The sequence below is a fragment of the Momordica charantia genome (assembly GCF_013281855.1).
Source record: "Momordica charantia cultivar OHB3-1 chromosome 9 unlocalized genomic scaffold, Mcharantia_2.0 BLBB01000009.1, whole genome shotgun sequence".
Classification (NCBI taxonomy): domain Eukaryota; kingdom Viridiplantae; phylum Streptophyta; class Magnoliopsida; order Cucurbitales; family Cucurbitaceae; genus Momordica; species Momordica charantia.
In genome coordinates, this window is record NW_028275167.1 from 4,461,092 (window position 1) to 4,478,468 (window position 17,377).

At 33.7% G+C, this 17,377-nt stretch overlaps 2 protein-coding genes across 2 annotated transcripts; both read left to right on the forward strand.

The window, feature by feature from the left end:
- The first annotated feature begins 1,621 nt into the window (after nucleotides 1–1,621).
- On the forward strand, nucleotides 1,622–6,741 carry GH9C1 (glycosyl hydrolase 9C1). Its single transcript, XM_022299360.2, has 8 exons — nucleotides 1,622–1,870; nucleotides 3,052–3,465; nucleotides 3,572–3,658; nucleotides 3,742–3,906; nucleotides 3,985–4,108; nucleotides 5,080–5,577; nucleotides 5,664–5,741; nucleotides 6,205–6,741. Exons 1-8 carry the CDS (start codon nucleotides 1,667–1,669, stop codon nucleotides 6,492–6,494), a joined length of 1,860 nt encoding a protein of 619 aa, XP_022155052.1. The 5' UTR covers nucleotides 1,622–1,666; the 3' UTR covers nucleotides 6,495–6,741.
- A 4,373-nt stretch (nucleotides 6,742–11,114) lies between these two features.
- LOC111020163 (glutamine synthetase nodule isozyme) lies at nucleotides 11,115–16,936 on the forward strand. Its single transcript, XM_022296738.2, has 13 exons — nucleotides 11,115–11,275; nucleotides 11,375–11,414; nucleotides 12,259–12,362; nucleotides 12,572–12,620; nucleotides 12,713–12,819; nucleotides 14,024–14,111; nucleotides 14,851–14,979; nucleotides 15,089–15,163; nucleotides 15,251–15,304; nucleotides 15,405–15,442; nucleotides 15,532–15,691; nucleotides 16,428–16,488; nucleotides 16,578–16,936. Exons 1-13 carry the CDS (start codon nucleotides 11,202–11,204, stop codon nucleotides 16,667–16,669), a joined length of 1,071 nt encoding a protein of 356 aa, XP_022152430.1. The 5' UTR covers nucleotides 11,115–11,201; the 3' UTR covers nucleotides 16,670–16,936.
- Nucleotides 16,937–17,377: the final 441 nt, after the last annotated feature.

A 17,377-nucleotide genomic window follows, 5' to 3' on the forward strand; every position in this document is an offset into this window, starting at 1 on the left:
AAAGATTTTTACGTTGATGGTAGGAAACTTTTTAAATTTCCCCCTAAATCAAACTAATTTTAAATTATTTATGTTTTAATAATTGAGCTATTTATTAAAAGAAATTATAATCTTTATTGCCAATTATTTTCATAGTCTGTAACATAAATTGCACGTACGTATATTATATCATTAGATGTTACATTAATTTATTGATCTTTTTTAGAGATACATGAACGATTGATATGGGGACGCAAATGTCAAACTTTCCAACATATTTGGATCTTTTTAATTACAATTATTAAAAAATGAATGAGAATAAACAAAAATATTCTACCTATCTAAACATAACCTAGCTAAGCATTAAAGCATATTGTAAGTTCAAATCCTCTCTTCACATGTTGTCATACAAAATCATATTTAAACAAAATTTATATCGAAGACAATAAATTTAAAAGATAAGGAACAAAAATACCAAAAATACAAATAGATGAGGGGGAGAGAGCGATCAAAATAGCTCTTTTAGTTTTTTTTTTTCTTTTTTAAGGACCAAAATAGAGTTTTAAATATAAATTACACCTTTTTTTCATTTTTTGCTATATTAAATTATACTTTTACATACTTTTAACGATCATTCTTATGCTTTAAAATTTTCAATTTCAATAAAAAATTCAATTTCAATTGTAATTGAAATGATGAAATTTTACCTATTTTTCACGTGGTTGAATATGGTAAACCCCAATGGGTTGATGTAAATATATAAATTTCAATATGGGGGTGTTCTTATATAACAACAGTCGTTTATACAATTTATATGTTGAGTCATCTTTAATTTGTGAAGTTTGTTTTTTATATTATTATTTTTCAATATCAATTTGATCGCAAAATATTAAATAATATTCAAACTACGAACATATTCTCATCTTATCATCAACTATTGGAAACAAAATGTCAAAACGAACATAGTTTAGCGATAATTGACATATATCTCAAACAAAGAGATTGTGAGTTCAATCTTCCATTCCCAAATGTTGTACTTAAAAAAAAACTACTAGAACAAAAATACTAGACATTAATAGTTTAAAATTACTAGCATTTATGTTATGGTCACCCACACCTATCTTTCAGGAATCTACAACTATATATATCTAGGAATTACATGTACATAGTTTTAATTGGTTGGTGGTTCAATAATTATTTTTCATTAATTTTATAATAAATCACATGGTCTTCTCCTTGTCCCCAAATTCAAAAACACACACACCGCCACGTGGCTTTATAGTATTCCATATCCAAAGAATTAGAAACAACAAAGAGTATCCATTTGAAATTCCTCATAAATAAATAAACATTGCCTCAAAAAGTCAGATCACAGTCAACGGTAGAAATTCCATCAAAACAATGGACGGTCCAGATGGAACGGCACGCCATAATTCCGTATAATTTAAAACGACACTCCATATTTGCACCCCACTAAGTCCATTTCCAAAGAAACGACGTGAGGGCCTCGATCGATTGTGTCATAACGTGAAGCCTACCACTTTATTAAATTTATTTATTATTATTGTTTTTTTTTTGTGGTAAATTCCAATTTTTTGTTATAAAAGCAAATAAATTTTCGAAATCTGCAATGCCAAAAAATCTCAGAAGCGAGTGACGATCGTCGCGAGGAAGTTGAAGTTTGACGATGGCGCGTGGTTTTATATTGGCTTTGCTCGCCGGCGTGCTCTGTTTCCAAGCCGTCGCCGTCGCCGGTGACGTCTTCAACTACGGCGATGCTGTGGATTTGAGTTTCTTGTTTCTGGAGGCGCAGAGGTCCGGTAAACTTCCGGCAGACCACCGCGTCAAGTGGCGGGGGGATTCTGGCCTCAAGGACGGCCTTGCCCAAGGAGTAAGTTTTCCCTCACTAAAATTGGTTGAATAATGAAAATTATTGTTAATACATAATTAAATTTATAATAATCTATCTGCTTATTGGATTAACGGGTTATTGAACAATTATTTACAATAATATTTTACTATAGTTCTCAATGACTAATTAGGTTATAAAATTTATGTCAAGTTGGTATACTTTATGATAGCTTTGAGAATTTTGTTTGAGCTCGAAAGTTGTAATTTTAATGACATTTTTGAACTTTAGTTTATTTGTTTGAATGCATAGTATAAACTAAATAAAAATATATCCAACAAACGGAACTAAGTTTTTTTTTTTTTTGTTGAGTTTGAAACGCATGTTTGTTTTTAAGACAACAACATAATAAATAGACATAATAATACGTAAATGTAGATAAACTAATTTTAGAATTTAATGAAATCACCTATTATTTAATGAAAATATAAATTTTAAGATATGGAAGGGAAATATCAATGATATTACCCGTTTGAACTTCAAAAGTAGATTAGAAACTTTCTCGAACATCTGTTATCATTTCATATGGTTTTAAATGTGTTTAATTTAATATTTTCTTAAAATTTCCATTCTTTATAGCTTTGAAATCCCTATTACATATATAAAATAATTATCATACAATTTGGTGGGTAACCATTTTGTTTTAAGTTTTATATTTTTAAAATTAAACTCAGAAACACTACCGTTCATATGTGTTATTTGTTTTACTTTAAATATTGTTTTATTTTTTAAATTTAAGTAAGAATTCAAATGTATTAAAAAAAATTACAATACCTTGATTTTTTAAAACAAAAAATATCATTAACTATAAAGTTATATTCATATAGTGAATTTCAAATTTTTAATATATATCTCCCGACCATCTCTTTAGACTTTCTGTATTTATCTTTCATTACTTCTCACAAATTTAAGGGTAGTCAGTCGGCAAGATATAACATGTACCTCAACATTTTTATTTAATTATCCGTTGAATATTTGGTTCATTAACGAAAAGGATTAATTTTGTACAAACTACTATTAAATATTCGATACTTGAGAACGAAAAATGCAAAAAAATTATCAAATAAACTATCGACTTTTCAAGCAAGCAGTTTCCTAGTCATCCACTGGTGAAGTCATTATACAAAATCTAAAATATTTTGCAATAAATTGAACAATGGCAGGTGAATTTAGTGGGAGGGTACTACGACGCAGGAGACCACGTGAAGTTCGGGCTTCCAATGGCGTTCGTCGCCACCATACTTTCATGGGGAGCCATCGATTTCAACAAGGAAATTACAGATCTGAACCAAATGGACAATACTCTCAACGCCATTAAATGGGCCGCAGATTACTTCATCAAGGCCCACCCTCAGCGGAATGTGCTCTGGGGCCAGGTCGGCGACGGCGCCTCCGATCACTTCTGCTGGGAGCGCCCCGAAGACATGACCACTCCCAGAACCGCCTTCAAAATCGACGAGTCTCATCCCGGCTCCGACCTCGCCGGCGAAACCGCCGCCGCCCTCGCCGCCGCCTCCATCGCCTTCAAGACTTACAACTCTTCATACTCCGATCTCCTCCTCGTTCACGCCAAGGAGGTAACAAAAAATTCAAATTCACACATATTTATTCTTTGAACGCGAACATTATAAGGAAGTTATTCGCTAATTAATATATGATTTTTTAAAAAAAATTTGGTGGCAGCTGTTCACATTTGCAGACACATTCAGAGGTTTATACGACGATTCCATTCCCTGCGCTTCGGAGTTCTACAGTTCATCGGGATATTGGGTAACAAACTTCGATCCTAAGAAAATAAAAATATAGTTATTTTCTATAATTATCTGTTTTAATTTGTGGGAAATTGAATTCAGGACGAACTGCTGTGGGCGGCGGCGTGGCTGTTCAGAGCAACCGGAGACGAGTACTACTTGAAGTACACGGTGGACAAAGCGGTGTCGTTTGGGGGAACTGGATGGGCGATGAAGGAGTTCTCCTGGGATAATAAATATGCCGGCGTTCAAGTTCTTCTCACCAAGGTGTGTGATTTTATTATATTATATTAATTAATTCATGGAATAATTTATTTAATTATTGTGCGAAATTTGATTTTGCAGGTTTTGTTGGAGGGACGCGGTGGGGCTTATACGACGACGTTGAAGCAATATCAGGCCAAAGCCGATTATTTCGCTTGCGCTTGTCTTCAGAAGAACGATGGATTTAACATCAACAAAACTCCTGGTAAGTTTAAGCTAAGATCACGGTTTATGAGTATCAAATTGGGGGATTGTGTATCTAATTTGATAACAATCTTAGTTTAAGATCGCGGTTTAATTTGTTGGGATTGGGATTGGGATTGGGATTTTTAATTTGGTTTTTATGATTTAAAAATCTAATTAGTTCCTATTCTATAGTTTAGTCGTGAGACTCGTGACTCACAAATTGTTATCAATTTAGATATGTGACATTTTTTTTTTCATTTTTATTTACGTGGCAATTTGGTAGATTGCGTTGGTTTTGTATTAAAATGGAGTAAAAATAGGAGAAAAACTAGTTAATTTTTTGGTAGGTAAAAAATGATCTAGAGATAATTTTTTAGATTAATAACCAATTTAAACCTATATTTGATTAAAAAATCTATCGGATCTAATACTACTAAATATGGCACTTTTATTTTATTGTTATGGTAATTATTTATTTAATAAAGGGAGCATATTTTAGCATAATCTGAATTTGGTCCTACCCTACATTGTACTAAAAAATGTTTTTTTTTTCTTTTTTTTTTTGAATTTTAGCTGTCTTTTAAGGTTTAGAATCAAATAAAAATATATCTAAAAAAATAGTAAGTTTTTAGGTGGGTGAAATATTTTTCACTCAAACTTAGACTTTAATATAGTTAATTAACATAGTTTCTTTTAGACAACTTAATTAACATAGTGAATCAAATAGAAAATCATTCATGTGTTGTTATATAAATAATTAAAAAAAAAAACACTCACAAATCTTATATGATAACGTCAAATATGCACAGCAAACAGTTGGTAAGTTGGACTTCAATTTTTTTTTTTTTTTATGAAAATCGTAGGATGCAAATTGAACTAAGAGACTAAAATTATGGAACCAAAGTTCTGATCACCGTTTTTGATCAATTTCTGGAGTAGAAAACGAAACTAATTTTCCGATTTGATTTTCCCGGGAAAAAATCAAAACAGGGGGATTGATGTACGTGCGGGAATGGAACAATATGCAATACGCCTCCGCCGCCGCATTCCTCATTGCCGTCTACTCCGTCTACCTCTCCGAAGCCAACGCCAAGCTCATCTGCCCCGACGGCGTCTTCCAACCGCATGATCTCCTCAACTTCGCCCAATCGCAGGCCGATTACATCCTCGGCAACAATCCAAACTCCATCAGCTATTTGGTCGGCTACGGATCCAAATTTCCGCAGAAGCTTCACCACAGAGGCTCCTCGATTCCTTCGATTTTCACCTATCCCTCCACCATCGGCTGCGTTCAAGGATTCGATTCGTGGTACCATCGGCTCCAACAAAACCCTAACATTCTCCACGGCGCTCTCGTCGGCGGCCCTGACAAGAACGACAGGTTCGACGACGATCGATCGGATTATGAACAGACTGAGCCTACTCTCACTGCTTGCGCTCCTCTGATTGGACTATTTTCCAAGCTGCAGAGTGTTAATGGCAATCCTGGTAAGATGAGGACTCGAATTCGGTGTCTTATTTTTGGAAATTTCGATGTTCTTGTTTGCTGATTTCATCGTTGGAACTTGGAACAGGATCGCGCGGATATAAGCCGCCGGTAAAACGTGAAGAAGAATCACCGAAGACGAACGCCCCGGTCCCAGTGCCTGCAGGTGAGGGCAAAAAACAAAATACGTTTACGAGACATTTTTATGGACTGACTGACGTTTCTATTGGTTGAATTTCACGTGCTTCATCTTTTGACTTATAAATTACTTTCATGTAATCATAGTTTTGTTTGATTATACTCACCCAACCTCGTAAAAACCCAACAAGTGATCATCAATATTAATTAAAAAGAAAATTACACTATATAGATATTCAAATTCAAGGCTCCCGACCTTAATATCATGTTAAAACTAGAACACTAAATCAAAAAACTTAAACTAAGAGATTACGAGCGCTACCTTCTCGAGTTTTTGCTTATTTTGGGCACATGGGTGCTTCTCTCACGGGTGCTAAGCTCATATTTCTTTTGTGTAGTCCTTCTTTATTTGTACTCGGACTCTCATGAAATTTAGTCTACATAGTGTGCTATCAATCAGACGACGAATCATAATCTCTCTAATTTTGCAGGGTGCCCGGTGGAGTTTATCCACACAATAACAAGCACATGGGCAGTGGGGAAGGAGGATTACTACAGGCACCAAGTGAAGATCAAGAACACATCCGGAAAGCCAATCAGTGGCCTAAAGCTGCGGCTGGAGAATCTCTCAGGCCCCATTTGGGGGCTCTCTCCAACCCAACAGAAAGACATTTACGAGCTTCCTCAATGGATGAAAGTGCTTCAGCCTGCCTCAGAATTCAATTTCATCTACATTCAGGGTGGCCCTCAGGCCACGGTCACTGTCTCTAGCTACCATTAACACTGCTCCAAAACAGGTTTGTTTTTCTTCAAAATGTCACTGATTTGTAGTGCTCTGTTCTTTTTTTGGTCAAAATGAGAAGTTTTCTCTATAGGGATGTTCATGTAATATAAAATTGAAACGATGTTTTTGATTTTGGTATACTGTGAGTTATGCAAGAAGCATAATCCGAATGAATGTAGTTGATTTGAGGAGATGTGTGATGGGATCCGGAAACTTATGGAGTTTAGTTCAATATTGAATCTAATATTGATCTCATTTTCGAACGGTGAAACAAAGGAGAGAGAGAGAGGTTGCTTGTTATTAAAAAGTGGCTATTTTGGTGTATAGAATCTTTTAATACAATATGTGAAATATGTGACTGTATTTCAAGAAATTTTATTGATTGTTGTGCTAGGCTATGAGTGTGATTGAAAAATTAATGAGATATAAAAGAAAGTAAACAGACTAAAATAATATTAAAATCAAAAATAGTATATATAATGATCACGAGGGATTAAATATTAAAGGAGAAAATTATCAAATCAATATGGTTTCAGTCATGCGTTTCTTTGAATACAAAATAAGATGATTAGCTAACTTGAACATAGCTCAAACATATATATACCAATTAATTCTAAAAATTACAAAATAAAAATTTGAAATTTGCATAGAGTTAAAATAAAACACAAGGGATTGTTTTTCGGTTAAAAATATCAAAATATTAACTTATTTTGTTGGGAATGTAACCGAAATCCCACAAGACTAGATCATGAAGTAATATCTTATAAACTGACTTTAAAAAATTTCTTAATAATGGAATAAAAGTTATGTAGTAACATGTGTAAGTGATTTAACAACATTTTTTTTTTCAATTTAAATTTGTGTTGATCAATAATTTTCTTTTCTAAATGGGGAATCTACAAAGTTGAACAATAACTTAACAAGCAATCCACTTCCAAATTCTTAAAAGCAACTTTAAAATTGTTGTAAACCACGTTGCTAAATAGTCCTTAATTTGCAATATATAAAAAATTGTGGTGGAAGAGAATCTTAGATCATGAGATTTTATATTTTGGAGTGGAGCATGAGACTTTAATGATGGTGGAGAGAGAAAAAAATATATTAAATCAACCATCCAAAAAGACATGTCTGTAATTTGAATGGAAAAATAAGAAAGATGGTGTTTTGATTTTTTAGGTTTCAAATTTTAGCTGAAATTTTAAAAATATTAAAAAAACAAATTGAAAAATAAATAAATTCATGAGTGGATATAGCGCGTACAAGCTAATTAATTTTAGAAAATATAATTAAAAAACAAGTTGATTATCAAAAGAGCCAAAGTTGTTAGAATTGATGTGCGTGGACTCTGATTCATTTTTGTTGTGCTCTTGGAAATCACATATTGTCGTGGTTGGAACAACTTGCAAAATCAGATAACTTCACCTACTTTTGTTGTCTTCAAGTCGTACCTCTCTATTGAAATATAACGATTTTATGTTACTTTATCGATTGGTTATTCCTCTCTGTTCATATTAACAAATATAAAACGTAATAACGGATATTGCTTTATCAATTAGTTATTTCTCCCTGTTCATATTACGTGCAGTTTTCATTTCGTTATTCCCCATCCGTTTCTAAACAAAAATTATGAGCTCCATTTCAATTTCAATCTGGCGAGCCTAAGTCATAGTTAGATGTTGGAACTTTGAAGAGCAAAAGACAAGAAAACGATTTAACACCAAGGTTGTGCTGAAATTGCTTTCAAGGCAGTGGGTTCGTCCACGATACAACGACGTTCTTGTTTTCTATTCTCCGTTTGCAATTCTCTCTTCCAGGTTCTAACACATATCTCTATTTCCAATTTTAGCCTTGATTAGTGTCACATTCACATGAGTTATATGTAGATTATACTTCACCGATGTGTCATCAACGACAACGAGGAGTTTAAGTAGGGGGAATATCTTGGCCCTACTATAAAAAAGTGAGTTGAGCCCCCACCACTTGAGCAAGTGGTGGCGACATGAATGTGTCGTCCATCGAGTCATGTAAAGCTTTGTCTCTCAACTTAGGGTTATGTATTTAGTCTCTATATTTCAACAAGTTGTTAATAAGTTAACGAGCTTATATGATTGTCTTATTTTTAGTTTATACCCTTTAATATTAGTTCAATAAATCTCCAAGCTTTCAAGTTTGTATTTAATAGATCACTAATAATTTTGTTAGTTTGACGCTTATAGCCACCGATAACTCTCCAAAAGAGAGTTATTTGGGTAAGAAAAGCTTTGAGATTAACTAAGAATAGTCACACCAATACCGACTCTACACTGATTTTATACAATTATGTTTCAAGTTTACAATCATCCTTGCCATGCTAATTGATGCTGAGATTTATGAAATAATGGACTAACTTTGAATGTTTTGATGCAGAATTATTGATGCTGCAGCATCGGAATTAAAAAGAAAGAAAAAGACAAAGCTGACAGTGATAGACATTTATCTAAGGAATTACCACAGTAACACGGAGGAACTCCTGATATTTTTAGCTGTACCCACTTTATCCATTTGGTTGCCCTAAAATCGAGGAGGGCATATATACAAACATTTAAGGTAGCCTCTAAACATTCCTTTTCTCCTATCAAATCATCTCTCATTCGAAGGAAGCTCTCAAGGGTTTAAAGAAGACAAGGAGAAAGAAGAGGAAATGCGAAGAACCTTCTGAGAACTACAACTTGAGCTGACATTCTTCAACTATCCTTCCATTATTCTCGCGTCTCTTGAGTATTGTGCTTGTTATTATTTTATTTTCTTCACTTGTCTCGTATGGCTTGGCGTAGCTAAGTTTTTATTGAAAGGGGAGGATGTTGTGAATTGATTTTTTGGTTGTAAACTTTTATATATATACATATATATATATACCGAGTTGAAGTTGTTTTTAATGCTTGATTTTCAATGTGCTTGATGAACATATTGAGATATCTCTTTATTAACTTTTGGAAAATTGTAATAGGAAGTATTTGGCTTCAACTCATGCTAGATCTACTTGAGTTTAGAGAGTGTATGCTTATGAATAAGGCTCACCTAGTAAGACTAGATGTTCGACAAATATGTTGTTAGTTTTGTGTCAAAACTTGAATAGCAGAAAATATGAGAAATGTGGGAAGATTCCATGTCTGTTTGGCCAGTATATTAACATCGATGCTGCAACATTGTTTACGTTGGCCCAAAATAAGTCACTTTAAACTCTTCCCCTTACGTTTTATACATATGTGTTTAAACCCTTTTTTCTGACTTTGACCACTCTGTGAGCTCGTTTTACTTGTTTGATTACTCTTTCATCCGGTGAGTTTAAATTATTATTTTCTTTTAATTTAGAGCCTTTAAATACCGAATATAATATTGTCAATTTTATCTACATTCTTAAGTAAACATGTGAGTATTTAGTCATCAATCACTGTGGATACAAACTTTTTATTACTTACTACAACGGTTGTGTACACTTGCTCAAGAGTTATAAATCGTTCAACAACCATTAAATATTTGAAATTAGTCGATAGATATGTAATCCTTATAGAATATAGGTAGAATTCAAATATTACAATAAAAACCAAATTGACATCGAATTTAAGTTCAAGGACAAAGTATAATATTTTTGAAATACAACTATATCTGAGGGAATTAATTTTTTGTCAAGACATAGATATTTTCATATGTTTATGAACGTATTAAATTTTTATCCGAACATAGACATTTTCATATGTTTATGAGTTAAACATCAATAGACATTTTCATAACATCACACAAAAATTTAACAAAATATAATTAAAATATCAACATAGACATGTAAACAAATACTAGATGATGAACACAATATTAAAAGTCGAAAATATAATTCAACAAGATGTTTAGCCTGAGATTAGTTCAGAGATTATGGTCTTTTGGATATATGTACTATAAACATTTTTCTTTTCATAGTACAAATAGAGACAGAAGAATTTCATCATCAATAAAAATATAATTTTAATACTTTTTAATTTATTAAAAAGTGTGAAATATTATTATTAATTTAAATATTTGTTATAATTTATTTTAAAAAATAAACATCTATATTTGTCCATATTTCATAAAATAAAATAAAAATGAGAGATTTTTTTTTGAAGTGATTTAGAATGGAAGTGATTTTTTTTATAACCAAATTTAGTAGAATTAGACGTTATCCCGTCAAAAGATTTATAATAAAAAAAAAAATTGTTCCAAAAACTACCCATCCAACTCGTGTCAGCCTCAACAAGCAACGTTGTATTTTCACGGGAAAAAAAAACAAAAGAAAAACGGAAAAGGTGAAGAAAGTGTAGCGAGGGCATTTTGGGTATTTGGCTAATTAATTTTAAGTGATGTAAAAAAGTTTAGTGGTCACCAATTCAATTGCCACTTGCCAGTTTTCCCCGATATAATCTTAAAATCACGAGACAATTCCAAATTTCTCGGAACTTTTCTCCTTTTGCTTACTGACGACGACCCCATTTTTATTTTAAATTCCAATAATTAAAGTAATTTATTTCTTTTAATTAAAAAAAATTATCTGGCCGTCGTTTTGCCCTGTCATTAATCACAACGCCTCTACGTTAGTAGCCAAGCGCTGGCCGTCCCTTATTAAAGCCCCCCATTCCTGCAGTCTTCTCTCTCACCCATCGAACTTTTTTTTCTTCTCAGTCTTCTTCCTCTGCCATGGCTCTCCTCTCCGATCTCATCAATCTCAACCTCTCTGACACCACTGAGAAGATCATTGCCGAATACGTATGGTAATTCTCTCTCACTCTCAGCGCTCTGTGTCTTGCGGCGACTCTTGGCGGGGGTTTCTGTTTTTGTTTTGATTTTTATTTTCGTTTTTCTCCGTGCAGGATCGGAGGATCTGGACTCGATTTGAGAAGCAAAGCTAGGGTATGGACTGATTTCTTGCCTTTTTTTGGATTGGAATCCGATTATTTTCGTCGTTCATGTTGAGGATTAATGTGTTTTCTCTATTTTTGCCATTTTCTTCGAGTTTTCGTTTGAATGTTCGAAATCGATCGATCGTGCTTTCTGGAAGTTTGTCCTGAGTGATTTCTTGCTTTGTTAGCTCGTTTTGAGAAATTGCCAGTACGGATCATTTCTTCGATTTCAGAGTGTTTCTGTTTTGTTTTTCTTCGGCTTTTTGTTTGTGTTCGAAATCGATCGTGCTTTTTGAAAGTCTTTCTGGAGAGATTTTTTTGATGTACCAACTCGTTCGGAAAATTATCAGTGCAGACCATTTCTTCAGATTTCCAATGTTTCGCTCTCTTTTTTTCTTCTTTCGGCTTTTTGATCGCGAGTTACGGATCGATCGTGGTTTTTTGAAAGTCTTCCGGAGAGGTTTTGCTGTATCAGCTCATTTGTGAAATTGTTTGTTCAGCGCAGATCATTTCTTCAGATTTCGAATGTTTCTCTCTCATTTTTCTTTTGATTTTTTTTCTTTGAAAGTTCGGATTGGATCGTGCTTTTTGACAATTTTTTCGGAGATATTTTCTTGCTTTATACATCAACGCGTTTGAGAAATTGTCAGTTCAGTCCGGATCATTTCCTCAGATTTCGAATGTTTCTCTCCTTTTTTCTTTCTTCGACGTTTTGTTTGAGAGTTCGAAATCGATCGTACTTTTGGAGATCTTTTCCGGCGAGATTTTCTTGCTGTATCGACTCGTTTGAAAATTATCCATATGGATAATTTCTTCGGATTTTAGAATGATTTTTTTTTAAAAACTAATTTCAGACTCTTCCGGGACCGGTGACCGACCCGGCGAAACTCCCGAAGTGGAACTACGACGGTTCCAGTACGAATCAAGCCCCCGGAGACAACAGTGAAGTCATCATATAGTATGTACAACGCCCTCACCCAATCACAATACGCCACGTATCCATCATGCATCTCTTGATCCATCAGGATCGCGATCAACGGTCCTGATCGGAGTAATCCATTATCATCTTGTGGAATATTCCACACGTCACCGTAGAATCTTTGACTTTTTTTTCTTCCTTTTGAATTTCCACATTTAACGGCGTGAGTTTTGTTTGACTGTTAACAGTCCCCAGGCGGTTTTCAAGGATCCCTTTAGAAGAGGAAACAACATCCTGGTATTGTAATTTCACCGGTTATTCTCGGTCATTTTTGGTATTTTCAAAACGGTCGAGGGGTAATGTCGTCCTTTTCTCTTGAAATGGGTTAGGTGATGTGTGATGCCTATACGCCAGCTGGCGAGCCGATTCCAAACAACAACAGATTCAACGCCGCCAAGATTTTTAGCCATCCTGACGTCGTCGCCGAGGAACCCTGGTAATATGACATTTAATAATCAGATTAATATAGTATAAATGCTATAAAACAAAAACTTTAATAGTTATTACTGACTTTACTTTTAAATAAATATAAATAAAAAAAGAAAAAATATATTCTGTTGATCGTAGGGTTAGTGGGTTTCACGCAGAATCAGGGGTATAAGATTCTCCGAATCTCATTATTACCTTATAAAATTTGGGTTAGTGGGATGAATTTCATATTTAATATAAGTTAATTATCATTCCTCGGAGTGGTACGTAATAGAATCAATCGTAATACACATCTTTTTTATTAAATTAAAAAAAAAATTATAGTACACAATATTATAAGTTTTATTCTGATTTTACAACTTTCTTTTTTCCATTTATATTGCGTCTCATTTCATTCTCAATTCCATTAAGTGAGTAAGTTCCCATATTCATAATTTTAGTAAATAAAAACCCAACTTCATTTTCTCTTTCAAAATCACAAGTTTGTGAAGGGAATTTCCCAGGTGTTGACTTTTAACACCGCACTCTATCACGAATTTCAAAAGGTGAAAGAAATATTAGAAGAACTTTTTTCAGTCTCGTAACTTTTCTCTAAAAAATTCAATAAGGCCTTTAATTTCCACTCCCCATGGGGTTGGAACTTGGAAGCCGTGAATTTTCCATTAGTTGAGTTGGTGTGGAAATATAAAATTGGTAATTATCAAGATGGCGTAATTATGTCATTGGAGCGGTTGTTAAGATGGGTACGCCGTCTAACTTTGACTGTGGACCTCCCTGCTTCCATAAGATTGGTTTGATAATGGCAGTAGGTATGCAATTTCCCATTGTGCGTTTTAACTATTAATTATTAAACCATTAAGTGGGAGGAACTCAAAAACAATGGTCCCATGAGTCAGAAAAAGTTGCATATCCGTACCCATTAATTTATTTTATTACATACAGCACCAAGCTTCCCACTTCTAGTACTCACGTCTCTTTACTCTTTGATTTTGACGCCTCTCATCCTTTCCTTAATCTCACCTGTTCCACTTGCACATAGTATTTTTCTTTTTGGTTTGTGTTATCACTATTGTTAAAGTTTCTTTTTAAAGAATATTAATATGAGTCTAATTCTATGAAGTACTACTATAATAAGTATAGATATATACATATTGATAGATTATATAATTAATGATTTCCCCTCTTAAGACGTATTTTTGTGGTGGGAACAGGTATGGCATTGAGCAGGAGTACACTCTCCTCCAAAAGGATATCCGCTGGCCCCTCGGCTGGCCCGTCGGTGGCTTCCCGGGACCCCAGGTACCCTAAATGCTGTTTGTGAAGATATTCTACTGCATTATCTTTTACAACAAACGTAGCCTAGAATGATTTAATTATTGGAGAAGCAAAATTCAAACAGCTTCTTTAAGTCCATTTGACAACAATTCTATTTATTTATTATTAAGTACAATGTTGGTTTGTCAAGAGTAGTCCACTTTTAAAATATTAGCCAATTTCTGGAATTAGAGGGGAAAAGAAAAGATACAGTTTTGAACAATACGTTGTCTTTGTTTATAGATTTGCTAGAGACTTTTTAGAAGTAAAACATTGAGCAGGTTAAAAGCATTTGAATCTTAGAGTATCAGAAAAGTACTCTTGAAAAATGTCAAACATCAGGAGTATGCCAAAGTCAATTTCTACTTTTTTTTTCTTGCATCAGTTGCATATTTGAAAGCAACTTTTTGGCATTATTAAAGTCACTTTGTTGCTGTCAAAGTCATTTTCATTTAAAATAGCATAATAGTAATTTCTGACAATGACATCCAAGTCACCTACAAAAATGACAACCAAATATACTTTAAAATTACTTTGTGAGAAAGTACTTGGGATACTTTTAGTTTTAGCCCAGATTGGGGATACTTTTAACCTTGTTTGAAAAACACTTCAAAGAGGCAGTCTTTAGAATGGAAAATATAAACATCAAAAAATTTTTGTTATTAATTTATTGCTAAACAAACGCTTTCGAGTGTAATTATAATTGAAGCACTTCCCAACGCAGGGTCCCTACTACTGTGGTGTAGGAGCAGACAAGGCCTTGGGTCGTGACATTGTAGACTCACACTACAAGGCCTGCCTCTATGCCGGAATCAACGTCAGTGGAATTAACGGTGAAGTCATGCCCGGTCAGGTGCGTCTCTATCTTATCTTATGTCCAAACAGACCCATAGATAATACCCAGCTTCTTTCTCTCTCTCTCTTTTTTTCTTTTTCTGATGTTTTTTCTGATGTCCAAACAGTGGGAATTCCAAGTCGGTCCCACCGTTGGTATTGCTTCTGGTGATCAGCTATGGATGGCTCGATACATCCTCGAGGTTTGCTCTAATACCAATATTAGAATTTAGAATCTAATCCGCAGGCAACTTATTTCTCTTAAACTAAATTTGTTCGTGGTGGAACAGAGGATCACCGAAATTGCAGGAGTTGTTCTCTCCTTCGACCCAAAGCCAGTTAAGGTGTGTTTATTAATTTAATCACTACACAACTTCTTCAGCACATTGATTAAATCATCTGCTCGCCTGATATTATTTCATTGTTTAATTAATTATCAACCAGGGCGATTGGAATGGCGCTGGTGCTCATACCAACTACAGGTACTGTTTGTTTTCTCCTCAATCTCTTGAACTTGTCATTTTTTTTGTTGCGTCTGAAATTTGTTTGGGGTTTTTTGGTTGGGGCTCAGCACCAAGTCGATGAGAAACGACGGTGGGATTGATGTGATCAAGAAGGCCATCGATAAACTCAGCCGGCGTCACAAAGAACACATTGCTGCCTATGGAGAAGGCAACGATAGGAGGTTGACCGGTCGCCATGAGACTGCCGATATTAACACCTTCTCTTGGGTATGTCATTTTTCTTTATCACTCTTTCATTTACTGTCTTGTTATAGTTTTTTAGATTATCAATATATTTGTTGGTTGATTTTATACATACATATGCAAGAAATATAACTTATCCTATCTACTTTAACTTTATTTGCTAATTTAAAAATGGATTAAAATATTATTTTGGTGCTACACTTTCCTAATATTTATTTTAGTTTTTGTACTTACTATGACTCATTTTAGTCCCTATTTGTGAAAATGTTTATTTTAGTCCATGTGCTTTCAAAAAGTGAACATTTTAACCCAAATTTATCTATAATGACAATTATTTAGTATAAAGTAATGTTTACATTTGAAGAAATATATTAATCGTAATGTCGTGTTGAAATTGAAATAAAAAAAATTATATTAAAAATAAAATTAAGGGATCGAAATGACCACTTTTTTAAAGTACAGGAATTAAAATGATTATTTTGAAAGGAAAGAGATTAAAATGAATATTTTGAAACTAAATAGACTAAAATTAATCAAAGTTGAAAATACAAGGAACAAAACAAACATTTCATTTATATTAGGTATAAGTATAATTGTCATGTCTCTTATTTAAAGTAAATAAAATTTACTTTTACTTTATTTTAACATGAATTTTGAAAAATGTCACAATATTTCATGAGTGTGGCTTTATTGAATTTGATTTAAATGAAACTACTTTTATGCTATTTATATTTCAAACATGTGATGAAAAAATATTCAGGGAGTTGCAAACAGGGGAGCCTCAGTCCGTGTTGGCCGGGAGACTGAAAAGGACGGCAAAGGCAAGTTTCTGTGAAACCCATTCTTCAGCGTCTTCTTCAATGGTCTAATTTAGTTCCAAATTTTTTTGTTTTTTGAACAAATGTTGCAGGTTACTTCGAGGATCGAAGGCCAGCTTCAAACATGGATCCTTACATCGTCACTTCCATGATCGCTGAAACAACCATTCTGTGGAAGCCCTAGAGAGAAGCAATCGGCCGGCGTTCTAGCGGCGGCGGCGGCGGCGATGGCGGCTGCCGGAGTAGCCCTCTCCGTTCGTCTCTGTTTCTCTGTGTCTCCATTTGATATGCTTTTTTTTTGAGTTGATGGTTTCTATTTGTTCCTCTGTGCTTTGTGTGCTGATTGTGTTCAGCTAATGCTTGGTAACGATCAGACTGGAATCTTGTTGCTCTTTTTTTTTTTTAGGAAAAAGGCATCGTTTGTGCAAATAAATTTATTTCTTTAGCGTTATTTATTTATTGGGATCTTTTTTTAATAGTGTTAATTAGTAAACTTATTTTCAAAACAATATAACTCTTAAAATTTATTCTAGAAATAATTCATTAAAATCTCATCTCCAAAAGACAACCTCGATACAGTGGCGTAAGAGACGAGGTCTGCTATTGATTGAAGAGAGACCTAAAATAAAACATACTTGAAAGAATATCTGAGAAAAAAAACCAAATTAAAACCAAAAAAAAAATAAAGGGAAGAAGAAACAAACTTTGAACCAAATATAACTGAGAAAAATATAACAGCCTGTTTTAAAACAATCTAACAGAATCATTTCTCAAAAAAAAAAAAATATATATCTAACAGAATCTACAAACCAATTTTTAAAAATAGGATTTAACAAATTAAACCACTAAAATTTAAACTAAATCTTGACACCTACTTTAAATTTTAAATGTT

Bases quoted from the DNA above. Each gene is read 5' to 3' on its own strand.
- GH9C1 (XM_022299360.2), top strand. From the start codon at position 1,667: ATGGCGCGTGGTTTTATATTGGCTTTGCTCGCCGGCGTGCTCTGTTTC. The intron at 3,659-3,741 runs GTAACAAACTTC...AATTGAATTCAG, and splicing joins ACAGTTCATCGGGATATTGG to GACGAACTGCTGTGGGCGGC. The intron at 5,742-6,204 runs GTGAGGGCAAAA...CTAATTTTGCAG, and splicing joins CCCGGTCCCAGTGCCTGCAG to GGTGCCCGGTGGAGTTTATC.
- LOC111020163 (XM_022296738.2), top strand. From the start codon at position 11,202: ATGGCTCTCCTCTCCGATCTCATCAATCTCAACCTCTCTGACACCACT. The intron at 11,415-12,258 runs GTATGGACTGAT...AACTAATTTCAG, and splicing joins ATTTGAGAAGCAAAGCTAGG to ACTCTTCCGGGACCGGTGAC. The intron at 15,692-16,427 runs GTATGTCATTTT...AAAAATATTCAG, and splicing joins ATATTAACACCTTCTCTTGG to GGAGTTGCAAACAGGGGAGC.